This window comes from Coregonus lavaretus, assembly GCF_964263955.1.
Source record: "Coregonus lavaretus genome assembly, chromosome: 7".
Classification (NCBI taxonomy): Eukaryota; Metazoa; Chordata; class Actinopteri; order Salmoniformes; family Salmonidae; genus Coregonus; species Coregonus lavaretus.
Genome location: NC_139994.1, coordinates 38,888,499 through 38,913,846, shown reverse-complemented (window position 1 = coordinate 38,913,846; position 25,348 = coordinate 38,888,499). Strand labels below are relative to the sequence as shown.

General features: G+C 43.4%; 1 protein-coding gene across 1 annotated transcript in view; it reads left to right on the top strand.

Moving 5' to 3' along the window:
* The window catches only part of LOC311132520 (ADAMTS-like protein 1), a gene marked incomplete at both ends in the record, with an annotated part of 305,351 nt that overhangs the window by 96,070 nt on the left and 183,933 nt on the right, over positions 1-25,348 (top strand). The window contains 4 exons of the mRNA XM_084165793.1: positions 11,233-11,278; positions 11,825-12,061; positions 22,850-22,976; positions 23,685-23,759. Coding sequence (XP_084021919.1) covers positions 11,233-11,278; positions 11,825-12,061; positions 22,850-22,976; positions 23,685-23,759 — 485 coding nt within the window. The remainder of the gene's footprint in view (positions 1-11,232; positions 11,279-11,824; positions 12,062-22,849; positions 22,977-23,684; positions 23,760-25,348) is intronic.

Genomic DNA, 25,348 nt, shown 5'->3' with positions numbered 1-25,348 from the left:
GCTTGAACATTGGCTAATAGGATTGATGGAAGAGGCAGTTTACTCGCTCGCCGTCGGATCCTTACAAGGCACCCGGATCTGCGTCCGCGATATCTCCGTCTCTTCCTCACGCGAATGACGGGGATTTGGGCCTTGTCGGGTGTCTGTATGATATCCTTCGCGGCCGCCTCGTTGAAGAAAAAATCTTCGTCCAATGCGAGGTGAGTAATCGCTGTCCTGATATCCAGAAGCTCTTTTTGGTTATAAGAGACGATGGCAGAAACATTTTGTACAAAATAAATTACAAATAACGCGGAAAAACACACATAATAGTACAATTGGTTAGAGGGTTGGTTAGAGGGCTGTAAAACGGCAGCCATCTTCTCCGGCGCTGTTCATCTGGATCTAAGGAGTAAAACTTTACTCCTTAGTGTTAAAACAACACTCCCCAAAATACTGTAACACTACATGAGTTATTCCCTAACACTGAGATAGTGTAACAGCGTCAACTCTAATAAAGTGTTAATTTAGGTTGGAATTTGCAACACCCATGGTGTTAGGGAACCAACACTCTAGGGGTGTTAGTTTGTCAAGACTTTTAAAAGTGTTAATTTAACACTATTTCGGTGGGTAACATATACACAAGAAGAAAGTGTTACATTTAACACTGTGGGTGGTAAAATGAGAATCTCAAATTGGCTGTGTAATCTCCACTGTGCACCGGCCACCTTCAGGCCGTGGCTCAGTCACGTTTATGTGACGAAACGGTAAGGGAATTTTGTCTACTTTTTCCATGACCTTCTCCTGTCCAAGGATGGAGAATACATTCTGGGCCTGGTGTGGTTTTCCGCACAGATCTCGATTTTTGCTACCTGTCCTTCAAGCCTGGTCTTTGAAAGTGTGTTGTTTTGGGTTAGGGCTTTCACGACCCACTGTTTGGCTTGGCAGGGCAAACTGTGGGTTTAATGGGCTTGCCATGTCACGCTCTCTTCATATGCTCCCTTTTCTGTCTGAAATAATATTGTAAAATCCCTATCCCTTGTGTATCCATGACTCATAATTCTGCAATGTTGCCTCGAATCATGGCTAAAGATTAGTTAAGGGCCTATGACACAGGAATTTCTCTTATGTTACTAAAGTCAAAGCTTTCCCTTTGAATAATTTCCGCTCAGCTCAGGGATAATCGGCCTATATTATTCGCCAGCTATCGCCTATTATCTCCTGCATCAAAGGAATCCCAATTTCCAAATGTGGTTTGCTACATAATTTGGACAGAAAAACTATAGTCATCCAAAAAGCCCTGCTAAACTGCAGAATCTGTTCAGCAGACTTTCCTTCGATAGTCCTAGTATGCTGTATATCTGGAACCTATGTTAGAAAGACTGTGGCCGTGTCCGAAATGTGTATTGCTTACTAAAACGACACACTGTGTAGTAATCATCCTACATACTATTTAGAACGTACTGTTTAGTTAAAATGTATGTAGTAAGCAACAAATATCAACATACTAGAATCACCCATACTGAGAGTGCGTCATCTAATGCACAATTGTGTTGTATCAAATCACATTTCATTGGTCGCATACACATATTTGTTTCACGCCATTTGTTCATTTTGCTACAGCCCATCCCCTTTTTTATTTTCAGCTGGTTATCAGCTGTTGTCAAACACACGTGGGTCAATAGCATGCAGCGAATTCTACTAGATGAAAAGCCTAAATTAGTATGACATCATGGAATTTAACCTAATCCGTCCCAGGGACTCCAAGCCAAAATCAGAGTTTTTTTCACTACATTCAGTAAAAAAGGGTTCCAAAAGGGTTCTTCAGCTGTCCCCATAGGAGAGCCCTTTTTAGCTCCAGGTAGAACCCTTTTTGCTTCCAGATAGAAACCTCTGTGGAAAGGGTTTTACATGGAACCCAAAAGGGTTTTATCTGCGACCAAAAGGGTTCTACCTGGAACTAAAAAAGGTTATTCAAAGTGTTCTTCTATGGGGACAGCCAAATAACCATTTTAGGATCTAGATAGCCCCTTTTTTTCTAAGAGTATACTTTGATTTATACAGTTGTTGCGAAAGAATTCACCCCCCTTGGCATTTTTCCTATTTTGCTGCCTTACAACCTGGAATTAAAATAGATTTTTTGGGGGGGGGTTGTATCATTTGATTTACACAACACGTGTCACGCCCTGGCTCTGGGACTCTGTTATGTTGAGCCAGGGTGTGTTGTTTCTATGTGTTTTGTGTTCTAGGTTGATTATCTAGCTCATGTGTTTCTGTGTTGGCCGGGGTGGTTCTCAATCAGAGGCAACGAGTATCAGCTGTTGCTTGTTGTCTCTGATTGGGTCCCATACTTAGGCAGCCTGTTTTCCACAGTGTTTTGTGGGATCTTGTTCCGTGTTGGTTTTGTATTGTAACCAAGGACTTCACGTTATCGTTTTGTTTTGTTTTGTTTCGTGTGGAATAAAATAAGTATGTTCACTCATCACGCTGCGCATTGGTCCACTGTGTTCGACGATCGTGACAGAAGATCCCACCATAACTGGACCAAGCAGCGTGTCCAGGAGCCAACGCCAGAGGTGAATCTAATGGATGTCCACCTCGACTGGGTCAAGCAGCGTGTCCAGGAGCCAACGCCAGAGAGGACTCTAATGGATATCAACCTCGACTGGGTCAAGCCGCGTGAGGAGGAGAGAGGTTGGACTTGGGAGCAGAGGCTGGAGTGTCTGGCGAGAGCCATGGAGGCCATAGCCACGGGGGAGAGACGAACCCAATAAATGTTTAGGGGGGGGCTCACACCGTGGACGACGGGACTGCTGGAGGCAGATAAGGGGCGAGTTAGTGGACGAGGAGAGAAGGCCACCGGGTTACGGGAGCCATTGGCGAGTAGAGGGAAGGAAAATGTAGAGGCACGGCGAGAGGTACTGAGGTGTGTTGCCAGTCCGGTCCGGCCCGTTCCTGATCCCCGGGTAAGGCCAGTGGTGTGTGTTCCCAGTGCGGTCCGGCCTATTCCTGTCCCTCGCACCAAGCCTGTGATGCGCGTCGCCAGCCCGGTCCGGCCTGTTCCTGCCTCTCGCACCAAGCCTATGGTGCGCGTCGCCAGCCTGGCCCGGCCTGTTCCTGCTCCCCGCACCAAGCCAATGGTGCGCATCGCCAGCCCGGCCCGGCCTGTTCCTGCTCCCCGCACCAAGCCAATGGTGCGCGTCGCCAGCCCGGCCCGGCCTGTTCCTGCTCCCCGCACCAAGCCAATGGTGCGCGTCGCCAGCCCGGCCCGGCCTGTTACTGCTCCCCGCACCAAGCCAATGGTGCGCGTCGCCAGCCCGGCCCGGCCTGTTCCTGCTCCCCGCACCAAGCCAATGGTGCGCGTCGCCAGCCCGGCCCGGCCTGTTCCTGCTCCCCGCACCAAGCCAATGGTGCGCGTCGCCAGCCCGGCCCGGCCTGTTCCTGCTCCCCGCACTAAGCCAATGGTGCACGTCGCCAGCCCGGTTCGACCCGTCCCTGCTCCCCGCACCAAGCCTGTGGTGTGCGTCGTCAGCCCGGTCCGGCCCGTTCCTGCTCCCCGCACCAAGCCTGTGGTGCGCGTCGTCAGTCCGGCACAGCCCATGCCTGGGTCACCGGTGCCTGGTCAGGTACCGGTCAGCTGCTCCACATCGGAGCCTAAGCAATCCGCTCCACCGATGTCCAGTCCAGCTCCAGCCAGCGGGGCCAGACCGGACCAGGGGCGCTACGAAGGGTGGTGGTCAAGCCCGGAGCCGGAACCGCCTCCGAGGAGGAATGCCCACCCGGCCCTCCCCTGTTCGGTTTTGTTTCGTGTGGAATAAAATAAGTATGTTCACTCATCACGCTGCGCATTGGTCCACTGTGTTCGACGATCGTGACAACATGCCTACCACTTTGAAGATGCAAAAAAAAAAAAAAGTGAAACAAACAAGAAATAAGACAAAAAAACTGAAAACCTGAGCGTGCATAACTAACCCCCCCCCCAAAGTCAATACTTTGTAGAGCAACCTTTTGCAGCAATTACAGCTGCAAGTCTCTTGGGGTATGTCTCTATAAGCTTGACACATCTAGCCACTGGGATTTTTGCCCATTCTTCAAGGCAAAACTACTCCAGCTCCTTCTAGTTGGATGGGTTCCGCTGGTGTACAGCAATCTTTAAGTCATACCACAGATTCTCAATTGGATTGTGGTCTGTGCTTTGACTAGGCCATTGCAAGACATTTAAATGTTTCCCCTTAAACCACTCGAGTGTTGCTTTAGCGGTATGATTAGGGTCATTGTCCTGCTGGAAGGTGAACCTCCGTCCCAGTCTCAAATCTCTGGAAGTCTGAAACAGGTTTCCCTCAAGAATTTCCCTGTATTTAGTGCCATCCATCATTCCTTCAATTCTGATCAGTTTCCCAGTCCCTGCCGATGGAAAAACATGCCGACAGTATGATGCTGCCACCACCATGCTTCACTGTGGGGATGGTGATGAGAGGTGTTGGGTTTGCACCAGATATAGCATTTTCCTTGATGGCCAAAAAGCTCAATTTTAGTCTCATCTGACTAGAGTAGCTTCTTCCATATGTTTGGGGAGTCTCCCACATGCCTTTTGGCGAACAATGACTTTTTTCTGGCCACGCTTCCGTAAAGCCCAGGTCTGTGGAGTGTATGGCTTAAAGTGGTCCTATGGACAGATACTCCAATCTCCACTGTGGAGCTTTGCAGCTCCTTCAGGGTTATCTTTGGTCTCATTGTTGCCTCTCTGATTAATGCCCTCCTTGCCTGGTCCGTGAGTTTTGGTGGGTGGCCCTCTCTTGGCAGGTTTGTTGTGGTGCCAGATTCTTTCCATTTTTTAATAATGTATTTAATGGTGCTCCGTGGGAAGTTCAAAGTTTCTGATATTTTTTTATAACCCAACTCTGATCTGTACTTCTCCACAACTTTGTCCCTGACCTGTTTGGAGAGCTCCTTGGTCTTCATGGTGCCGCTTGCTTGGTGGTGCCCCTTGCTTAGTGGTGTTGCAGACTCTGGGGCCTTTCAGAACAGGTATATATACTGAGATCATGTGACACTTAGATTGCATACAGGTGGACTTTATTTAACTAATTATGCGACTTCTGAAGGTACTTGTTTGCACCAGGTCTTATTAAGGGGCTTCATAGCAAAGGGGGTGAATACATATGCACGCACCACTTTTCCGTTATTTATTTTTTAGAATGTTTTGAAACAAGTTTTTTTCTTTTCATTTCACTTCACCAATTTGGACTATTTTGTGTATGTCCATTACATGAAATCCAAATAAAAATAAATTTTAATTACAGGTTGTAATGCAACAAAATAGGAAAAACGCCAAGGGTGATGAATACTTTTGCAAGGCACTGTATGCATGTCTAGCCCTCATTAATTCTCACAATGAAATGTTTTATCATTTCTTTTCAGGACAACCAGTGCTACAAGTAGAATGACGTATGTTGAACAGGGAACGAGGGACCTCGGTGTATTGTTTTTATAAAGTTGTGACAGTGTCTCCTCGTATATATACTTTGATTATATATACTTTTTGATTTTTGATCCCGCGGCTCAGTTGGACTCAGTTGCTGTGAATGCTACTATCTGTCCAGGGATTCTGCAAGATTCCATGTAAAGACAGAGACACGGAAACCCAGCTAGTCTAGCTGGCTCGGCAGTCTCAAATGGTGGTCGCTATAGAACGTTCTCAACACTGCAGGAGCTGATTTTATTTTGGTTCAAGGGGGAAAAACCCTGTGCTACCCAGGAGCACGAGTACAGGTAATTACAAAGCTGCTTCCAACCGTTCTATGACAGATGCCGGGACCTGACACTGTTGTAGTCCATGTGGGGTCAAACGACATCAGGAGGGCTAGCTCGAAACTTCTGAAAATTAATTTTAAAGAACTGATTCCAGCACTGAAAGATTCCAAAAAGCGGCCAATCATTTCAGGTCCGGTACCATCGTTGGGCCGCAGGTGTGAAAGATTAATCAGGCTACTAGCAGTACACACTAAAAGATTACTGTAGCTCTGTTGGAATCACTTTTATATATAACTTTGACACATTCGGGAAACAGAAGATACTCTACAGGAATGACGAAGTCCATCCAAATCATCTTGGCGCCAGGACAAGGCTGAGTTGAGACAATGACTTATCAATGACCGAAGACCAGCTCAGTTATTCCCTACCATTGTGATGCTTAGTTGTCATAATGCTGCATCAAATGTACGTTAACCCAGGGGCATTGGCAGACACAATGTAAGTAACTTATTTTATGTCCCCCTAACTGCCCTGAATACCTCTGTTGATCCTACAGCTATTGTATGCAGTAATCATGTGCCTATGAGCCAGAGTCACACTGTTAGCATTGAGGCAGTGTTCCCTAGTAGGAAATCCACAGTGTTCAGCTCACCGTGCACAGTTCCAATATAAATAACATGAGCAAGTCTACTTCTGATAAGCTTTCCAAAAAAGCATTAAAAACAATCAAGCAACCCAGAAAAGTTTTCAAAATAGCCCATGTTAACATATGTAGCATAAGAAACAAGGTTCATGAAGTCAATAGCCTGCTTTTATCTGATTATATTCATATTCTGACTGTCTCTGAAACTCATGTAGACAATACCTTTGATGATACAGTGTTAGCAATACAGTGGACGCGCAATTGGCCCAGCGTCGTCCAGGGTAGGGGAGGGAATGGCCGGCAGGGATGTAGCTCAGTTGATAGAGCATGGCGTTTGCAACGCCAGGGTTGTGGGTTCGATTCCCACAGGGGGTATGTGGGAATCGAATAATGTCTGCACTAACTGTAAGTCGCTCTGGATAAGAGCGTCTGCTAAATGACTAAAATGTAAATGTAATACAGAAAATACAGAAATGCCTGTGGTGGAGGTGTTGCTGTTTATATTCAGAACCACCTTCCTTTAAAGATTAGAGAGGATTTCATGTTAAATACAGTTGAAGTAATATGGCTACAGGTTCATCTGCCTCACCTAAAGCCCATTCCTGTGGGAAGCTGCTATAGACCACCAAGTGCTGACAGTCAGTACCTGGATAACATGTGTGAAATGCTTGATAATGCATGTGATATCAACAGAGATGTATATTTTCTGGGTGATTTAAATATTGACTGGCTTTCAAGCTGCCCAATCAAGAAAAAGCTTCAAACTGTAACCAGTGCCTGCAACCTGGTTCAGGTAACCAGTAAACCTACCAGGGTAGTTACAAATAGCACAGGAATGAAATCATCAACATGTATTGATCATATCTTTACTAATGCTGCAGAAATGTGCTTGAAATCAGTATCCAGATCCATCGGATGTAGTGATCACAATATAGTAGCCATCTCTAAGAAAACATAAGTTCCAAAGGCTGGGCCTAATATAGCGTATAAGAGGTCATAGAATAAGTTTTGTAGCGATTCCTATGTTGTTGATGTAAAGAATATATGTTTGTCAGTGGTGTGTAATGAGGAGCAAACAGACGTTGCACTTGACACATTTATGAAATTGCTTATTCCAGTTACTAATAAGCATGCACTCATTAAGAAAATGAGTGTAAAAACTGTTCAATCCCCGTGGATTGATGAGGAATTGAAAAAGTGTATGGCTGAGAGGGATGACGCAAGAGAAATGGCAAATAAGTCTGGCTTCACAACCGATTGGCAAACGTACCGCAAGTTGAGAAATCATGTGGCTAAACTGAATAAAAAGAAGAAGAAACTACACTATGAAACAAAGAGAAATTACATAAAGAATGAACACATTATTGTTGTCTATAAACAATGACAAGCCACAGGGGTCTGACAACTTGGATGGAAAATTACTGAGGATAATAGCGGACGATATTGCCACTCCTATTTGCCATATCTTCAATTTAAGCCTACTAGAAAGTGTGTGCCCTCAGGCCTGTGTCACACCCTGGCTCTGGGGACTCTATATGTTGAGCCAGGGTGTGTAGATTCTATGTATTCTAGTTCTGTGTTGTAGGTCTATGTGTTCTATTTCTATGTTGGCCAGTGTGGTTCTCAATCAGAGGCAACGAGTGTCAGCTGTGGCTGGTTGTCTCTGATTGGGAACCATATTTAAACAGTCTGTTTTACATTCGTGTTTGTGGGATCTTGTTCCGTTTGGGTTGTGTTTACCGTAGGACGTCACGTTTTCGTTTTGTTGTTTTGTTCGTGCATTCATTATATAAATAAATATGTTCGTTCATCACGCTGCGCCTTGGTCTACTCTCATTAACGATCGTGACAGCCTGGATGGAAGCAAAAGTCATTCCGCTACCTAAGAATAGTAACGCCCCCTTTACTGACTCAAATAGCCGATCAATCATCCTGTTATCAACCCTTAGTAACGTTTTGGAAAACATTTTGTTTGACCAAATACAATACTATTTTACAGTGAAACAAATTGACAACAGACTTTCTGCACGCTTATAAGTAAGGACATTCAACAAACACAGCACTTACCCAAATGACTGATAATTGGCTGAGAGAAATTGATGATAAAAAGATTGTGGGGGCTGTTTTGTTAGAGTTCAGTGCGGCTTTTTACATTATCGATCATACTGCTGCTTGAAAAACGAATAGGTTATGGCTTTACATCCCCTGCTATATTGTGGATAAAGAGTTATCTGTCTAACAGAACACAGAGGGTGTTCTTTAATTGAAGCCTCTCCAACATAATCCAGGTAGATTCAGAAATGTCCTAGGGAACCTGTCTAGGCCATACTTTTTTCAATCTTTACTAACGACATGCCACTGACTTTGAGTAAAGCCAGTGTGTCTATGTATGCAGATGACTCAACACTATACACGTCAGCGACTACACCGACTGAAATGACTGCAACACTTAACAAAGAGCTTCAGTTAGTTTCAGAATGGGTGGCAAGGAATAATTAGTCCCATATATTTCAGAAACTAAAAGCACTGTATTTGGGACAAATCATTCACTAAAACCTAAACTGAAATGGTCCACCCACGCAGACAGTGTGGTGAAAAAGGCGCAACAGAGCCTCTTCAACCTCAGGAGGCTGAAGAAATGTGGCTTGGCACCTAAAACCCTCAAAACCTTTTACAGATGCACAATTGAGAGCATCCTGTAAGGCTGTATCACCGCCTGGTAAGGCAACTGCACTGCCCGCAACCGCTGGGCTTTCCAGAGGGTGGTGCGGTCTGCCGAACGCATTACCGGGGCCAAATTACCTGCCCTCCAGGACACCTACAGCACCCAATGTCACAGGAAGGCCAAAAAGATAATCAAGGACATCAACCACCCGAGCCACTGACTGTTCACCCCGCTATCATCCAGAAGGTGAGGTCAGTACAGGTGCATCAAAGCTGGGACAGAGAGAATGAAAAACAGCTATCTCAAGGCCATCAGACTGTTAAATAGCCATCACTAGCACATTAGAGGCTGCTGCTGCCTATTGTGAAATTGTTAGATATTACTTGTTAGATATTACTGCACTGTCAGTGCTAGAAGCACAAGCATTTCGCTACACCCGCAATATCATCTGCTAAACACCTGTATGTGACAAATAAAATGTGATTTGATTTGAACTTCAAATAAATCTTCTAATAAATAATGTGGAAATTGAGCTAGTTGAGGTGACTAAACTGCTTGGAGTAACCCTGTATTTTAAACTGTCATTGTCAAAACATATTGATACAACAGTAGCTAAGATAGGGAGAAGTCAGTCCATAATAAAGCGTTGCTCTATCTTCTACACTATCAACAAGGCAGGTCCTACAGGCTCTAGTTTTGTTGCACCTGGACTACTGTTCAGTCGTGTGTTCAGGTGCCACAAAGAGGGACTTAGGAAATTGCAATTGGCTCATAACAGGGCATCACGGCTGGCCCTTGGATGTACACAGAGAGCAAACATTAATAATATGCATTTCAATCTCTCATGGCTGAAGGGGGAGGAGAGATTGACTTCATCACAACTTGTATTTGTGAGAGGTATTGACATGATAAAAAAAAAAAAAAAAACGGGTAAAAAATACATCTTATGGAACAACGGGACTGTGAAGAGACACACACAAAGGTACAGACACATGCATACGCATGCATTGTGATGTTGTTGTATGGTGGTATTAAACATGTTGTATTGTAGATATGTAGTGGTGTACTAATGTTATATGATGTATTGTTTTATCTTTTGTTTTATATGTAATGTAAGTGCTTCAATATGTTTGGACCCCAGGAAAAGTATCTGCTGCTTTGGCAGCAGCTAATGGAGATCCCTAATAAATACAAATACAAATACAAATAGACGATATCGCCATAGTCTAAAGTCGGAATGAATGTCGACTGAATTATTTGTTTATGCCTATATATGAGTCTATTATATTATAGACACTATTTCCTGGGTGGAAATTGATAGAATTGACTGTTATAGCCACAAAACTTCACCTATTGTCTTATACCCATGTCTGTGATCTGTAAGTATTTTAAGTTTGTCTGGGAGCTATAAGAAAGCTCTGGAAAACATCAGGAATGATCACAATGCAATACTTCTTTATGATCTTCAATGTCCAGACACCCTTACATTCTAACGAGTCCTGTGGGGCTTGTGAGCGTCATAGCAAAACAGACAAGAGTGTGTTTGTAAGAGTCTAAGCTTTCCATGATGGGGTCATATTAGCTCAAATCGTTCGGACTTTAGAGACATTTTTGTGAGAACAACCGATTTCGGGATATCTCCTGGTCTCACAAACATTGCTGGCCTGTGGCAAATAGACGCATCAAATGACGCGTCCAGGAAGTATAGCGGAACAGGCGACTCAGGAGGAGTTAATACTGGGACCAATAGATTAAAGCATACAAAAAAATATATATTTCACATACTATAAAACATTATATTTTCGCATACCCAAAATGGCTACTATTTAAAATACAAGTATGGGTATTCGGACACAGCCATTGATTTGTTCTTTGTTACGATGAAGTTGATACTATATCCGAGAAAACATAACTGAAAACTATAAATATGTTATGATGGAGCCAGGAGTACATTCAGATACAATCAGGTGAAATTGTGAAACTAAGACAGGGCATGGTATTGATCTATTCCATTTAGTGATTCAACATTAAAAACAATGTTTAAAATTAAAGTATAAATCAGTGCCAACTAAGTGTCAACTAACTTCAACAGGTCAACCCCAACTGACTGATGTATGATGCATTGGTTTAGTTTTATCCTTCATCTCCGACCTAGTTATTTCACCCACACATGCTTTTTTTTCTTTAGCAGGACCTGTGAGGGGCAGAATATCAAATATCGCACATGCAGTAATGTGGTAAGTTCAGCAAACTCATCTTTATGTAATACATGTCAAATGTTTCTTTTGAAATGGTTCAGTTATGGAATAAATTGAGACTGCAAACTGTGTTGGATATTTTATGTGGTAACTGTGTGTGAAATCGGTGGGGTTGGTAGTGTGAATGGATATTTTATGTGGTAACTGTGTGTGAAATCGGTGGGGTTGGTAGTGTGAATTGATATTTTGTGTGGTAACTGTGTGTGAAATCGGTGGGGTTGGTAGTGTGAATGGATATTTTATGTGGTAACTGTGTGTGATGGATATTTTGAAGCTAAAGCCCTGCTGAGAGGGAGAGAAGTGCATACCCCCTTTCATGTCATGACCCTTACTTATGAGTACTAAAGGCTTGCAGCACTTGAAAGATCCTCAGCTAAGAGAATAATGGACAAACATAAACAAAAGTGAATGTAACTCTTGTATGTTTATATGACATTTTTGTGTGTTTAAAGTTTTGTTCTATGTTGGGTCATAGGAAAATAAAAATCACCCCCCAAAAATGTTCTCCTCCCTGACTTCTCTTAGGAATGCCCCCCAGACGCCGGTGACTTCCGTGCCCAGCAGTGCTCTGCACATGCCGACGTACGCTACCAGGGTCGGTACCACGAGTGGCTGCCCCTGGATAACGACTCTGACAATCCCTGTGCGCTGAAATGCAAGGCCAAGGGCTCTGGGCTGGTGATGGAGCTGGCCCCCAAGGTGCTGGATGGGACACGTTGCTACACAGAGTCCCTGGACATGTGCATCAGCGGGACCTGCCAGGTCAGATAACTGCCCTCCCTCTGACACACCTCCACTGGGCAGAGAATTGGCACCAGATTTACTACGCATGTGCATTGTTTTCCAGAGATAACTAAGCATAAAGGGATTAATAAAAAGTTGATGAAGAAAGGAATGAACAAATAAAGAATGAGAAATTGCAGTAAACATCGGTAATTAATATAATTTATTGTTTTAGCTTTGTCTGTCCCTTGGCATTTACTACTTTAAGTAGCTTGAGACTAGAAATATGTGGCAAAATGATGGCATTGATTCATTACAATATTAGTCTTTAGATTTTCAATACTTTGTCAGGCTTAAAGGGATAATGCGACATTTTGGCAATAAAGCCCTTTTTTTCTACTTAACCAGAGTCAGATGTCTCTGTTTGCAGTTTGAAGGTAGTTTCTGAGCCATTGCCAAATGCATTAGCACAATGACTGGAAGTCTACAGGAACAACTAGCCAGCTTTCTCAAATGTTGCCCTCACACATCTGCAGTGAAAGGTGGCAGAGCTAGAGCGGTGTTTGTCAGACCATGAGACATCCTGAAAACCATTCTTCTCATGAAAACATCTGAACGGCTTGGCCTAGAAACTAGTATAACCCCTCTGTAGAAAGGTGAGTCTCTCACAAACACGTACATGTCACAAGACTTGTCTGAAGGTAGCCAGGTACCAGTTAAACAAATTAATGGAAGTATATATGGAGATAGTTTAGTGCTAAAAATAAGGGGTTAAATACATTTTTGTTAAATCTAAATAGTTTCCTGATCATTTCTTATATCTCTTAGATATAGGACAGACACTCCTGAACAAACTTCCTTTTAATGTATTTTGGGACTATCTGTTTATCTATGTATGAAGCTTTTATTAAATGTGTTTCTATGGGCTAATTGCAGTAAGGCCAAATTAAATGTTTCATCAAATAATATCTTTTTTGATACCTTAACGGGTCCTAAAACTCAGTCAAATAGCTAATTGATCCATCTTAAAAGAATTCCATATGTTAGCTTAGAAGAACCCCCCAAACCTCTAATCTTGCGGGAAGAGAGCCAAAGTAGTCCCAATATGAGGAAGTTGATAGAATCTTGTTTCTTATGATAATCAGTCAAATTAAGGAATGTATAAAATATTGATTACTATGTATAGCTTTGTAAGACTATAAATGACCAACCACCCAGCTTTGGAGTAGTTTGAAGGTCTATTTCCCTACTTTTGATCTAGTTTTTCCTGTAATAATAAAGAAATAATAAGCCATTTAGCAGACGCTTTTATCCAAAGCGACTTACAGTCATGCGTGCATATATATATATTTTTTGTGTATGGGTGGTCCCAGGGATCGAACCCACTACCTTAGCGTTACAAGCGCCGTGCGCTACCAGCTGAGCTACAGAGGACTACTGTAGACTGACAGTCATTGCACTAACACATTTAGCAATGGCTAAGAAACTACTTTCAAACTGCACGCAGAGACATAAAAATGGTATCCATGACTTCATATGACTCTGGGAAAGTATACATTTTTTTCGCTCTATCCCTTTAATATAAAATGGTGGGCAAACTGTTGAGCTCAAGGGCCACATTGGGATTTTGAAGTTCAACAGAAGGCTGCAAAGATTTAGTTTGGACCGATTTGTTCATCAAAATCTATTTGCGGGCCAGAAAAAGGTAAAAAAAAGTTCTTTCAAAATATACACTGAGTTTGCCAAACACTAGCAACACCTTCCTATTATTGAGTTGCACCCCCCTCCTTTTGCCCTCAGAACAGCCTCAATTTTTCGGGGCATGGACTCTACAAGGTGTTGAAAGCGTTCCACAGGGGTGCCATCCCACATTGGCGCCATTGCTTCCTACAGTTGTGTCAAGTTGCCTGGATGTCCTCTGGGTGGAGGACCATTATTGATACACACGGGAAACTGTTAAAAAAAAACTGCATAAAAAAAAACAGCAGCGCTACTACCATACCCCGTTCACACACAATCCATGTCTCAATTGTCTCAAGGCTTAAAAATCCTTATTTAACCGGTCTCCTCCCCTTCATTTACACTGATTCAAATGGCTTTAACAAGTGACATCAATAAGGGATCATAGCTTTCAGTTGGATTCACCTGGTCAGTCTATGTCATGGAAAGAGCAGGTGTTCTTACAGTTTTGGATACTCAATGTATAGGTATATTATCATTTCCACATACTTTCTATCTGATTTTAGACGTTCAAGTAAGGGATGCATAGATTTTAAAATTCTTGGCCGATACCGATATCCAAATGTTTTCAAATGTTATGCCGTTTTTAACCATTCTAGCACAGATATAAACTGCAACCAAGTTTCTACGTTCATAAGGCAAATAAGAAAGCATGTCAAATGAATTGAATATTGGAAAGGTGTAACAATGCATCAGAAAGGTATTGTAAAGTTCAGGAAAACATCAGGGAAGATCATGAGGTATAAATTGTGTTTGTAAAAAAGATCTGCATTTCTTTCAGTTGCAGTTTTGTCACAGTCCCCTTCTAACGTACAGTGGGGAAAAAAAGTATTTAGTCAGCCACCAATTGTGCAAGTTCTCCCACTTAAAAAGATGAGACAGGCCTGTCATTTTCATCATAGGTACACGTCAACTATGACAGACAAAATGAGAAAAAAAAATACAGAAAATCACATTGTAGGATTTTTAATGAATTTATTTGCAAATTATGGTGGAAAATAAGTATTTGGTCATTAACAAAAGTTTCTCAATACTTTGTTATATACCCTTTGTTGGCAATGACACAGGTGGCAGGCAATGACACAATGACACATATGGCAGGCGAGGTGAGTAGTCATGCTGTACTTCGCTCCGCAGGTAATATGACACATTACATTACAATGGAACGATTTGATTAGTGTAATGTTGGCTAGCTACATAGTTGTATTTGTATCAAAGATAAAGGTGTAGTATAGAGTAACTATCGAGGTTAGCTAGCCAGCTACATTCGTTCGCAGCGACGCCGTTTTTCAAACAAAGTCAACACTGCAGCCATTGCTAGCTAGCCAACACTACCAGCTAATAGCTAGCAGTACTGTAGCAACTAAATACAATATCCTTTTAGCCAGCTACATTCGTTCGCAGCGATGCCGTTTTTCAAACAAAGTCATCACCGCAGCCATTGCTAGCTAGCCAACGCTACCAGCTAGCAGTACTATAGCAACTAAATACAATATAATTTTAGCCAGCTACATTCGTTCGCAGCGACGCTGTTTTTCAAACAAAGTCAACACAGCAGCCATTGCTAGCTAGCCAACACTACCAGCTAGCAGTACTGTAGCAGCTAAATACAATATATTTGTGCTAGCTAGCCAACGTTTAATTATTGCTGCGTTATGAAAGGAACTAGACACGGACACGAATTATCTGTTTAGTGTGTTAACACACTATTGGTAGTTTGTTGTAACCAAGTATTGGTACTATACCATGTGTTATTGGATGCTAGCATGCTAGTTAGCTATGGCGTCATAGTTAGCTAGCTGAATAAAGTAAGTTGAGTCTATTCCTTGAAACATTGAACCGCTGTAGTTTACAACAATTCTAATTTCTAAAGTGGAAGTTGGGAGAGTTTTATTCGGGTGTTTCAGTGAAACAATTACAGTTTCTGAGGTGGAAGTTGGGAGAGTTATATTTGGGAGTTGTGGTGAGGGAGGCCCCGCTCTCTCCTTTCCCAGATGTTTAGTTCATTTCATTCCGATCTCCTCTGCATTATTGTAGCCATTTGCTACAGCCTGTCAACTATGCCTCTGCCTATCCCTGTTCTCTCCTCTCCGCACAGGCTACACAAACGCCTCACACCGCGTGGCTGCTGCCTCTCTAACCTGGTGGTCCCTGCACGCACCACACACCTGGAGTTCCAGGTCTCAGGCAGCCTCTGGAACTGCCGTTCTGCTGCCAACAAGGCTGACTTCATCCCAGCCTATGCTACCCTCCAGTCCCTCGACTTCCTGGCGCTGACGGAAACATGGATTACCACTGAAAACACTGCTACTCCTACTGCTCTCTCCTCGTCTGACCATGTGTTCTCGCATACCCCGAGAGCATCTGGTCAGAGGGGTGGTGGCACAGGAATCCTCATCTCTCCCAAGTGGACATTCTCAATTTTTCCCCTAACCCATCTGTCTATCTCCTCATTTGAATTCCATGCTGTCACAGTCACTAGCCCATTTAAGCTTAATATCCTTGTCATCTATCACCCTCCAGGTTCCCTTGGAGAGTTCATCAATGAGCTTGACGCCTTGATAAGTTCCTTTCCTGAGGATGGCTCACCCCTCACAGTTTTGGGGGATTTCAACCTCCCTACGTCTACATTTGACTCATTTCTCTCTGCCTCCTTCTTTCCACTCCTCTCCTCTTTTGACCTCACCCTCTCACCGTCCCCCCCTACTCACAAGGCAGGCAATACGCTTGACCTCATATTTACTAGATGCTGCTCTTCTACTAATCTCACTGCAACTCCCCTCCATGTCTCCGACCACTACTTTGTATCCTTTTCTCTCTCGCTCTCCTCCAACACTACTCACTCTGCCCCTACACAGATGGTAATGCGCCGCCGCAACCTTCGCTCTCTCTCTCCCACTACTCTCTCCTCTTCCATCCTATCATCTCTTCCCTCTGCTCAATCATTCTCCCTCCAATCTCCTGATTCTTGTTCCTCAACCCTCCTCTCCTCCCTTTCTGCATCCTTTGACTCTCTGTGTCCCCTATCCTCCCGGCCGGCTCGGTCCTCCCCTCCAGCTCCGTGGCTTGATGACTCATTGCGAGCTCACAGAACAGAGCTCCGGGCAGCTGAGCGGAAATGGAAGAAAACTAGACTCCCTGCGGACCTGGCATCTTTTCACTCCCTCCTCTCTACATTTTTTTCATCTGTTTCTGCTGCTAAGGCCACTTTCTACCACTCTAAATTCCAAGCATCTGCCTCTAACCCTAGGAAGCTCTTTGCCACATTCTCCTCCCTGCTGAATCCTCCTCCCCCCCCCCCTCCTCCCTCTCTGTGGATGACTTCGTCAACCACTTTGAAAAGAAGGTTGACGACATCCGATCCTCGTTTGTTAAGTCTAATGACACTGCTGGTCCTGCTCACACTGCCCTACCCTATGCTTTGACTTCTTTCTCCCCTCTCTCTCCAGATAAAATCTTGCGACTTGTGACTGCAGGCCGCCCAACAACCTGCCCGCTTGACCCCATCCCCTCCTCTCTTCTCCAGACCATCTCCGGTGACCTTCTCCCCTACCTCACCTCGCTGATCAACTCATCCTTGACCGCTGGCTATGTCCCTTCCGTCTTCAAGAGAGCGAGAGTTGCACCCCTTCTCAAAAAACCAACACTCGATCCCTCTGATGTCAACAACTACAGACCAGTATCCCTTCTTTCTTTTCTTTCCAAAACTATTGAGCGTGCCGTCTTTAGCCAACTCTCTTGCTATCTCTCTCAGAATGACCTTCTTGATCCAAACCAGTCAGGTTTCAGGACTGGTCATTCAACTGAGACTGCTCTTCTCTGTGTCACGGAGGCTCTCCGCACTTCTAAAGCTAACTCTCTCTCCTCTGCTCTTGTCCTTCTAGACCTGTCTGCTGCCTTTGATACTGTGAACCATCAGATCCTCCTCTCCCCCCTCTCCGAGCTGGGCATCTCCGGCGCGGCTCACTCTTGGATTGCGTCCTACCTGACCGGTCGCTCCTACCAAGTGGCGTGGCGAGAAGCTGTCTCCGCACCACGTGCTCTCACCACTGGTGTCCCCCAGGGCTCAGTTCTAGGCCCTCTCCTATTCTCGCTATACACCAAGTCACTTGGCTCTGTCATATCCTCAAATGGCCTCTCCTATCATTGCTACGCTGACGATACACAACTAATCTTCTCCTTTCCCCCTTCTGATAACCATGTGGCGAATCGCATCTCTGCATGTCTGGCAGACATATCAGTATGGATGACGGATCACCACCTCAAGCTGAACCTTGGCAAGACGGAGCTGCTCTTCCTCCCGGGGAAGGACTGCCCGTTCCATGATCTCGCCATCACGGTTGACAACTCCGTTGTGTCCTCCTCCCAGAGTGCGAAGAGCCTTTGCGTGACCCTGGACAACACCCTGTCGTTCTCCGCTAACATCAAGGCGGTGACCCAATCCTGCAGGTTCATGCTCTACAACATTCGGAGAGTACGACCCTGCCTTACACAGGCACTTGTCATCTCCCGTCTGGATTACTGCAACTCGCTGTTGGCTGGGCTCCCTGACTGTGCCATTAAAACCCTACAACTCATCCAGAATGCTGCAGCCCGTCTGGTGTTCAACCTTCCCAGGTCTCTCACGTCACCCCGCTCCTCCGCACACTCCACTGGCTTCCAGTTGAAGCTCGCATCTGATACAAGACCATGGTGCTTGCCTATGGAGCTGTGAGGGGAACGGCACCTCCGTACCTTCAGGCTCTGATCAGTCCCTACACCCAAACGAGGGCATTGCGTTCATCCACCTCTGGCCTGCTGGCTCCCCTTCCTCTGCGAAAGCATAGTTCCCGCTCAGCCCAGTCAAAACTGTTCGCTGCTCTGGCACCCCAATGGTGGAACAAGCTCCCTCACGACGCCAGGACAGCGGAGTCACTCACCACCTTCCGGAGACATTTGAAACCCCACCTCTTTAAGGAATACCTGGGATAGGATAAAGTAATCCTTCTACCCCCCCCCCCCCCCCTAAAAAAAAATAATATATATATATATATATTTGTAAAGTGGTTATCCCACTGGCTATAGGGTGAATGCACCAATTTGTAAGTCGCTCTGGATAAGAGCGTCTGCTAAATGACGTAAATGTAAATGTCAAATGTTTTCTGTAAGTCTTCACAAGGTTTTCACACACTGTTGCTGGTATTTTGGCCCATTCCTCCATGCAGATCTCCTCTAGAGCAGTGATGTTTTGGGGCTGTCGCTGGGCAACACGGACTTTCAACTCCCTCCAAAGATTTTCTATGGGGTTGAGATCTGGAGACTGGCTAGGCCACTCCAGGACCTTGAAATGCTTCTTACGAAGCCATTCCTTCGTTGCCCGGGCGGTGTGTTTGGGATCATTGTCATGCTGAAAGACCCAGCCACGTTTCATCTTCAATGCCCTTGCTGATGGAAGGAGGTTTTCACTCAAAATCTCACGATACATGGCCCCATTCATTCTTTCCTTTACACGGATCAGTCGTCCTGGTCCCTTTGCAGAAAAACAGCCCCAAAGCATGATGTTTCCACCCCCATGCTTCACAGTAGGTATGGTGTTCTTTGGATGCAACTCAGCATTCTTTGTCCTCCAAACATGACGAGTTGAGTTTTTACCAAAAAGTTATATTTTGGTTTCATCTGGCCATATGACATTTTCCCAATCCTCTTCTGGATCATTCAAATGCACTCTAGCAAACTTCAGACGGGCCTGGACATGTACTGGCTTAAGCAGGGGGACACGTCTGGCACTGCAGGATTTGAGTCCCTGGCGGCGTAGTGTGTTACTGATGGTAGGCTTTGTTACTTTGGTCCCAGCTCTCTGCAGGTCATTCACTAGGTCCCCCCGTGTGGTTCTGGGATTTTTGCTCACCGTTCTTGTGATCATTTTGACCCCACGGGGTGAGATCTTGTGTGGAGACCCAGATCGAGGGAGATTATCAGTGGTCTTGTATGTCTTCCATTTCCTAATAATTGCTCCCACAGTTGATTTCTTCAAACCAAGCTGCTTACCTATTGCAGATTCAGTCTTCCCAGCCTGGTGAAGGTCTACAATTTTGTTTCTGTTGTCCTTTGACAGCTCTTTGGTCTTGGCCATAGTGGAGTTTGAGTGTGACTGTTTGAGGTTGTGGACAGGTGTCTTTTATACTGATAACAAGTTCAAACAGGTGCCATTAATACAGGTAATGAGTGGAGGACAGAGGAGCCTCTTAAAGAAGAAGTTACAGGTCTGTGAGAGACAGAAATCTTGCTTGTTTGTAGGTGACCAAATACTTATTTTCCACCATAATTTGCAAATAAATTCATTAAAAATCCTACAATATGATTTTCTGGATTTTTTTTTCTCAATTTGTCTGTCATAGTTCACGTGTACCTATGATGAAAATTACAGGCCTCTCTCATCTTTTTAAGTGGGAGAACTTGCACAATTGTTGGCTGACTAAATACTTTTCCCCCCACTGTATCTTGCATGGCTTGTGGGCGTCATAGAGGGAAACGTATGTGTTCCTTAGAGCCTTAGCTTTCACGAATGGGGTCATAAAGGCTAATAGCCATGAACATTCAAAAAACTGAAACCGCTCCTTTTGTCCGAACCACAAATAGCGGACATCAGAGATTACTCACTTAACCGCGGTTCTGTAAACTAAGAGGAACATTCAGTTTATATATATATATACTGTATTTATGTTGTATACTCAGGTTGCATTTGTAAAAGAGACCAAGGTCTCAATAGGTCTTCCCTGCTAAAATAAAGGTTAAATCAAAATAAAATAGAAAATTAAATAGCACATTTCATACAAGGCAGCAACACAATGCAATTCACAGGAAATACAAATTGAAAACTAAAATAAGTGGTCTTGACTCAATGTTTAGGATTTGACAGTCATAACTAACATACCATTCTGGTGGGTTAAGGTGGACGGTCGGTGTGTGACCAGTAACTATTGGGAAATAAGTGAAACAAATTTTGTGTAGCTATTCAACAGGTTGGAACTAGTCACTCAAAGATATAATGTACTTGATTTATAAAACTCACCTGCCTCTTACGAATATACAGTACTAGTCAAAAGTTTGGACACACCTACTCATTCCAGGGTTTTTCTTTATTTGTACTATTTTCTACATTGTAGAATAAGAGTGAAGACATCAAAACTATGAAATTACACATATGGAATCATGTAGTAACCAAAAAAGTGTTAAACAAATGAAAATATATTTTATATTTGAGATTCTTCAAATAGCCACCCTTTGCCTTGATGACAGCTTTGCACAATCTTGGCATGCTCAACCAGCTTCACCTAGAATGCTTTTCCAAAAGTCTTGAAGGAGTTCCCACATATACTGAGCACTTGTTGGCTGCTTTTTCTTCTCTCTGCGGTCCAATTCATCCCAAACCATCTCAGTTGGGTTGAGGTCGGGGGATTGTGGAGGCCAGGTCATCTGATGCAGCACCCCATCACTCAGCATCTTGGTAAAATAGCCCTTACATAGCCTGGAGGTGTGTTGGGTCATTGTCCTGTTGAAAAACAAATTATAGTCCCACTATGCCCAAACCAGATGGGATGGCGGATCGCTGCAGAATGCTGTGGTAGCCTTGCTGGTTAAGTGTGCCTTGAATTCTAAATAAATCACAGACAGTGTCACCAGCAAAGCACTCCCACACAATAACACCTCCTCCTCCATGCTTTACTGTGGGAAATACACATGCAGAGATCATCTGCTCACCCACACAGCGTCTCCAATTTGGACTCCAGACCAAAGGACACATTTCCACCGGTCTAATGTCCATAGCTCGTGTTTCTTGCAGTGGTTTCTTTGCTGCAATTCAACCATGAAGGCATGATTCACACAGTCTCCTCTGTACCGTTGATGTTGAGATGTGTCTGTTAATTGAACTCTGTGAAGCATTTATTTGGGCTGCAATTTCTGAGGCTGGTAACTCTAATGAACTTATCCTCTGCAGCAAAGGTATCTCTGGGTCTTCCATTCCTGTGGCGGTCCTCATGAGAGCCAGTTTCATCATAGTGCTTGATGGTTTTTGCGACTGCACTTGAAGAAACGTATTGACTGACCTTTGTGTCTTAAAGTAATGATGGACTGTCATTTCTCTTTGCTTATTTGAGCAAATTGGACTATCTTCTGTATACCACCCCTACCTTGTCACAACACAACTGATTGGCTCAAACGCATTACGAAGGAAAGAAATTCCACAAATTAACTTTTAAGAAGGCACACCTGTTAATTGAAATGCATTCCAGGTGACTACCTCATGAAGCTGGTTGAGAGAATGCCAAGAGTGTGCAAAGCTTTCATCAAGGCAAAGGGTGGCTATTTGAAGAATCTCAAATATAAAATGTATTTTCATTTGTCTAACACTTTTTTTGGTTACTACATGATTCCATATGTGTAATTTCATAGTTTTGATGTCTTCACTATTATTCTACAATGTAGAAAATAATAAAAATTAAGAAAAACCCTGGAATGAGTAGGTGTGTCCAAATCTTTGACAGGTAGTGTAGTTTTTATGAATGGTGTAAAATCTAATGGAAGCTGTGCAAAGTAAATGGCACTTTGCCAACACAAGGGCATATGCTTAGAGAATGAATAAGACATTAGAACATGTCAAAGAATGGGCTTTTGATTGACATCCATGGAAACAGTTCATTGTGCATTTTTTCCTTGTTGAAGGAAATCACAAATTGAGGTGTAGTGTGCGTAGACATGCAAGGAGTGGCTTATCCCTTTGGGATCAAGTTGTGGTTTGGCCTATGTTATCCTAACAGTCTGTATTATGCTGAAGCATCAATCAACTATTTGGTAGAGAACTACATATTTGGGCATGTCCTTGTGCAGCAAAGCACGTTGAGTCAGATTAAAGAGATTGCCCAAATTACAAATGTACCTAATATTTTATTGATGCATATAAAGTACAGATACTCAGTTTGTATGAAAACCTTTTTAAGTTAAATTAATAATTTAGGTGAACCAAGGACAATGCCCAATAGGCAAGATGGGGGGTAAATGAAGTCAAAAAGGAGACTGAGTCTAGCTCTTCCCTTCTCCTCTTTTCAGATTGTGGGCTGTGATCTCAAGTTGGGGAGCACAGCAAAGGAGGACAACTGCGGAGTGTGCAATGGAGACGGCTCATCCTGCAGGCTGGTACGAGGATACTACAAGTCCCAGCATTCCTCGGAAAAGAGTAAGATATGGGGTGTTTGGGACGTATAATGAAGACCGGGTTTTAAGATACTATTTGAAATCTTCCAAATACTTTGAGTGTGCCTGGAGTGCCACATGGGCATGGGCTTGCATTTTTGGGACTATTCCATTGGTTCATTACTCCAGACAAGCTCAATCAAGCACAGATAAACTATTTGAAATTATTTCAAAAGTATTTCCACCCAGGTTGGCTAGAATGCTGCCATTATAGTTTTATAGTTACATTAACATGTTATAACTGTGTAATATTTAGGCATTATGACAGCTATTTCATCTTACATCTTAAGAGTAAGATATTACTTTGGTTTTCTCTTTGCCCATGGATAACAAACAGTACTTGTTTTAGTCTTGAATAACCCTAAGATAACACGGCCCCTATAATACCTGGTATTGATTGATTAAAGCCCCATGCACCTGTGCTGCTGTACAAAAAGCCAGCTGAAGGAAACCCAAACCTCTGCTGATTTAACAAAGTAAATTAGCCTACAGGACCTTATGGGCCCACTCTAATCATGGAGTGTCTATAGAGAACCACCCCACCCTATTGGATTGACATACTTGGTAATTTCACTTATTCCACAAATACATGTCACTAGTGTACACAAGTATGTTTGAGCCTTGTTTGTTGCATGAACAGTCTCATCTCAGGCATGTAATGTCTCCCTTTCTCTCTCTCTCTTTCTCGCAGCTGAGGAAACAGCCATTGTGATCCCCTATGGGAGTCGTCATGTGCGACTAGTCCTGAAAGGCCCGGATCACTTGTGTAAGTTTTGGTAGGTCTGGGGTGCTTCCATCCAGAACTATATAGAAAATCTTATCCCGGAGCTCGAGTAAGTGACATTACTAAGCTGCTCCCGAATGTACTATGTCAGGACATGGAAATCGATTCTATCGCAGTCCATGTGGGTTTTAATGACATTATGAATGGCAGCGCTGAACAGTTGGAACTGGATTTTAAAGAGCTGATTGACTCTCTGCTAGACACTAACAAAATACCCATCATATCTGGCCCTGTGCCCTCTCTGACTCGTGGCATTGAACGATTTAGCAGGATTCTTTCTCTTCACAACTGGCTACGTGATTATTGCAGCTCAATGGGTGTAACTTTTGTTGACAATTTCAATATCTTTTGGAAACAAAACACGTTTTATAAGGAGGACGGTATCCACCCAAATCATTTGGGTTCCTGGATCCTTTCACAACATTATATGGCTGCGTTGAGAAAATGACTTATCAATGACACAAGCCCAGTTCAGCTAATCCCTACCATTGTGACACAGAGTTGTCATAATGCTTCAGCAAATGTACATTACACCAGGGGCATTTGTACACACAATGTAGGTAACCTAATTTATGTCCCTCTAAAAGCCCTGAATGCCACTGCTTATCATACAGCTATTGTATGCAGCAATCATGTGCCTGTGAACCAGATTTATACCGTTAGCACTGAGGCAGTGTGCCCTAGGAGGAAGTCCACTGTGTGCAGCTCACCCTGCACTAACATAAATAACATGAGCATATCTACTTATGCTAATCTTTCCAGTAACGCAATGAAAACAAGTAAGCATCCCGGAAGAAAAGTGCTCAGAATAGCCCACGTTAACATATCTAGCTTAAGAAACAAGGTTCATGAAATCAATAATTTGCTAGTAACAGATGACATTCTTATTCTGACTATTTCTGAAACTCACTTAGATAATACCTTTGATGCAAAGTTATAACACATTTGGGGAAAAAAGGTAAACTCAGCTCCATCATTCATTGAATCAGATGGCTCATTCATCACAAAACCTACTGATATTGCCAACTACTTAAATTATTTTTTTATTGGCAAGATTAGCAAACTTAGGCATGACATGCCATTAACAAACGCTGACACTACACATCCAAGTATATCTGACCAAATTATGAAAGACAAGCACTGTAATTTTGAATTACGTAAAGTGAGTGTGAAACAATGACAAGCCACCGGGGTCTGACAATTTGGATGGAAAATTACTGAGGATAATAGCAGACGATATTGCCACTCCTATTTGCCAAATTTCAATTTAAGCCTACTAGAAAGTGGAGGGAAGCAAAAGTAATTCCGCTACCTAAGAATAGTAAAGCTCCTCTTTACTGGCTCAAATAGCAGACCAATCAGCCTGTTACCAACCCTTGGTAAACTTTTGGAAAAAATTGTGTTTGACCAGATACAATGCTATTTTACAGTGAACAAATTGACAACAAACTTTCAGTATGCTTATAGGGAAGGACATTCAACAAGCACAGCACTTACCCAAATGACTGATGATTGGCTGAGAGAAATTGATAATAAAAAGATTGTGGGGGCTGTTTTGTTAGACTTCAGTG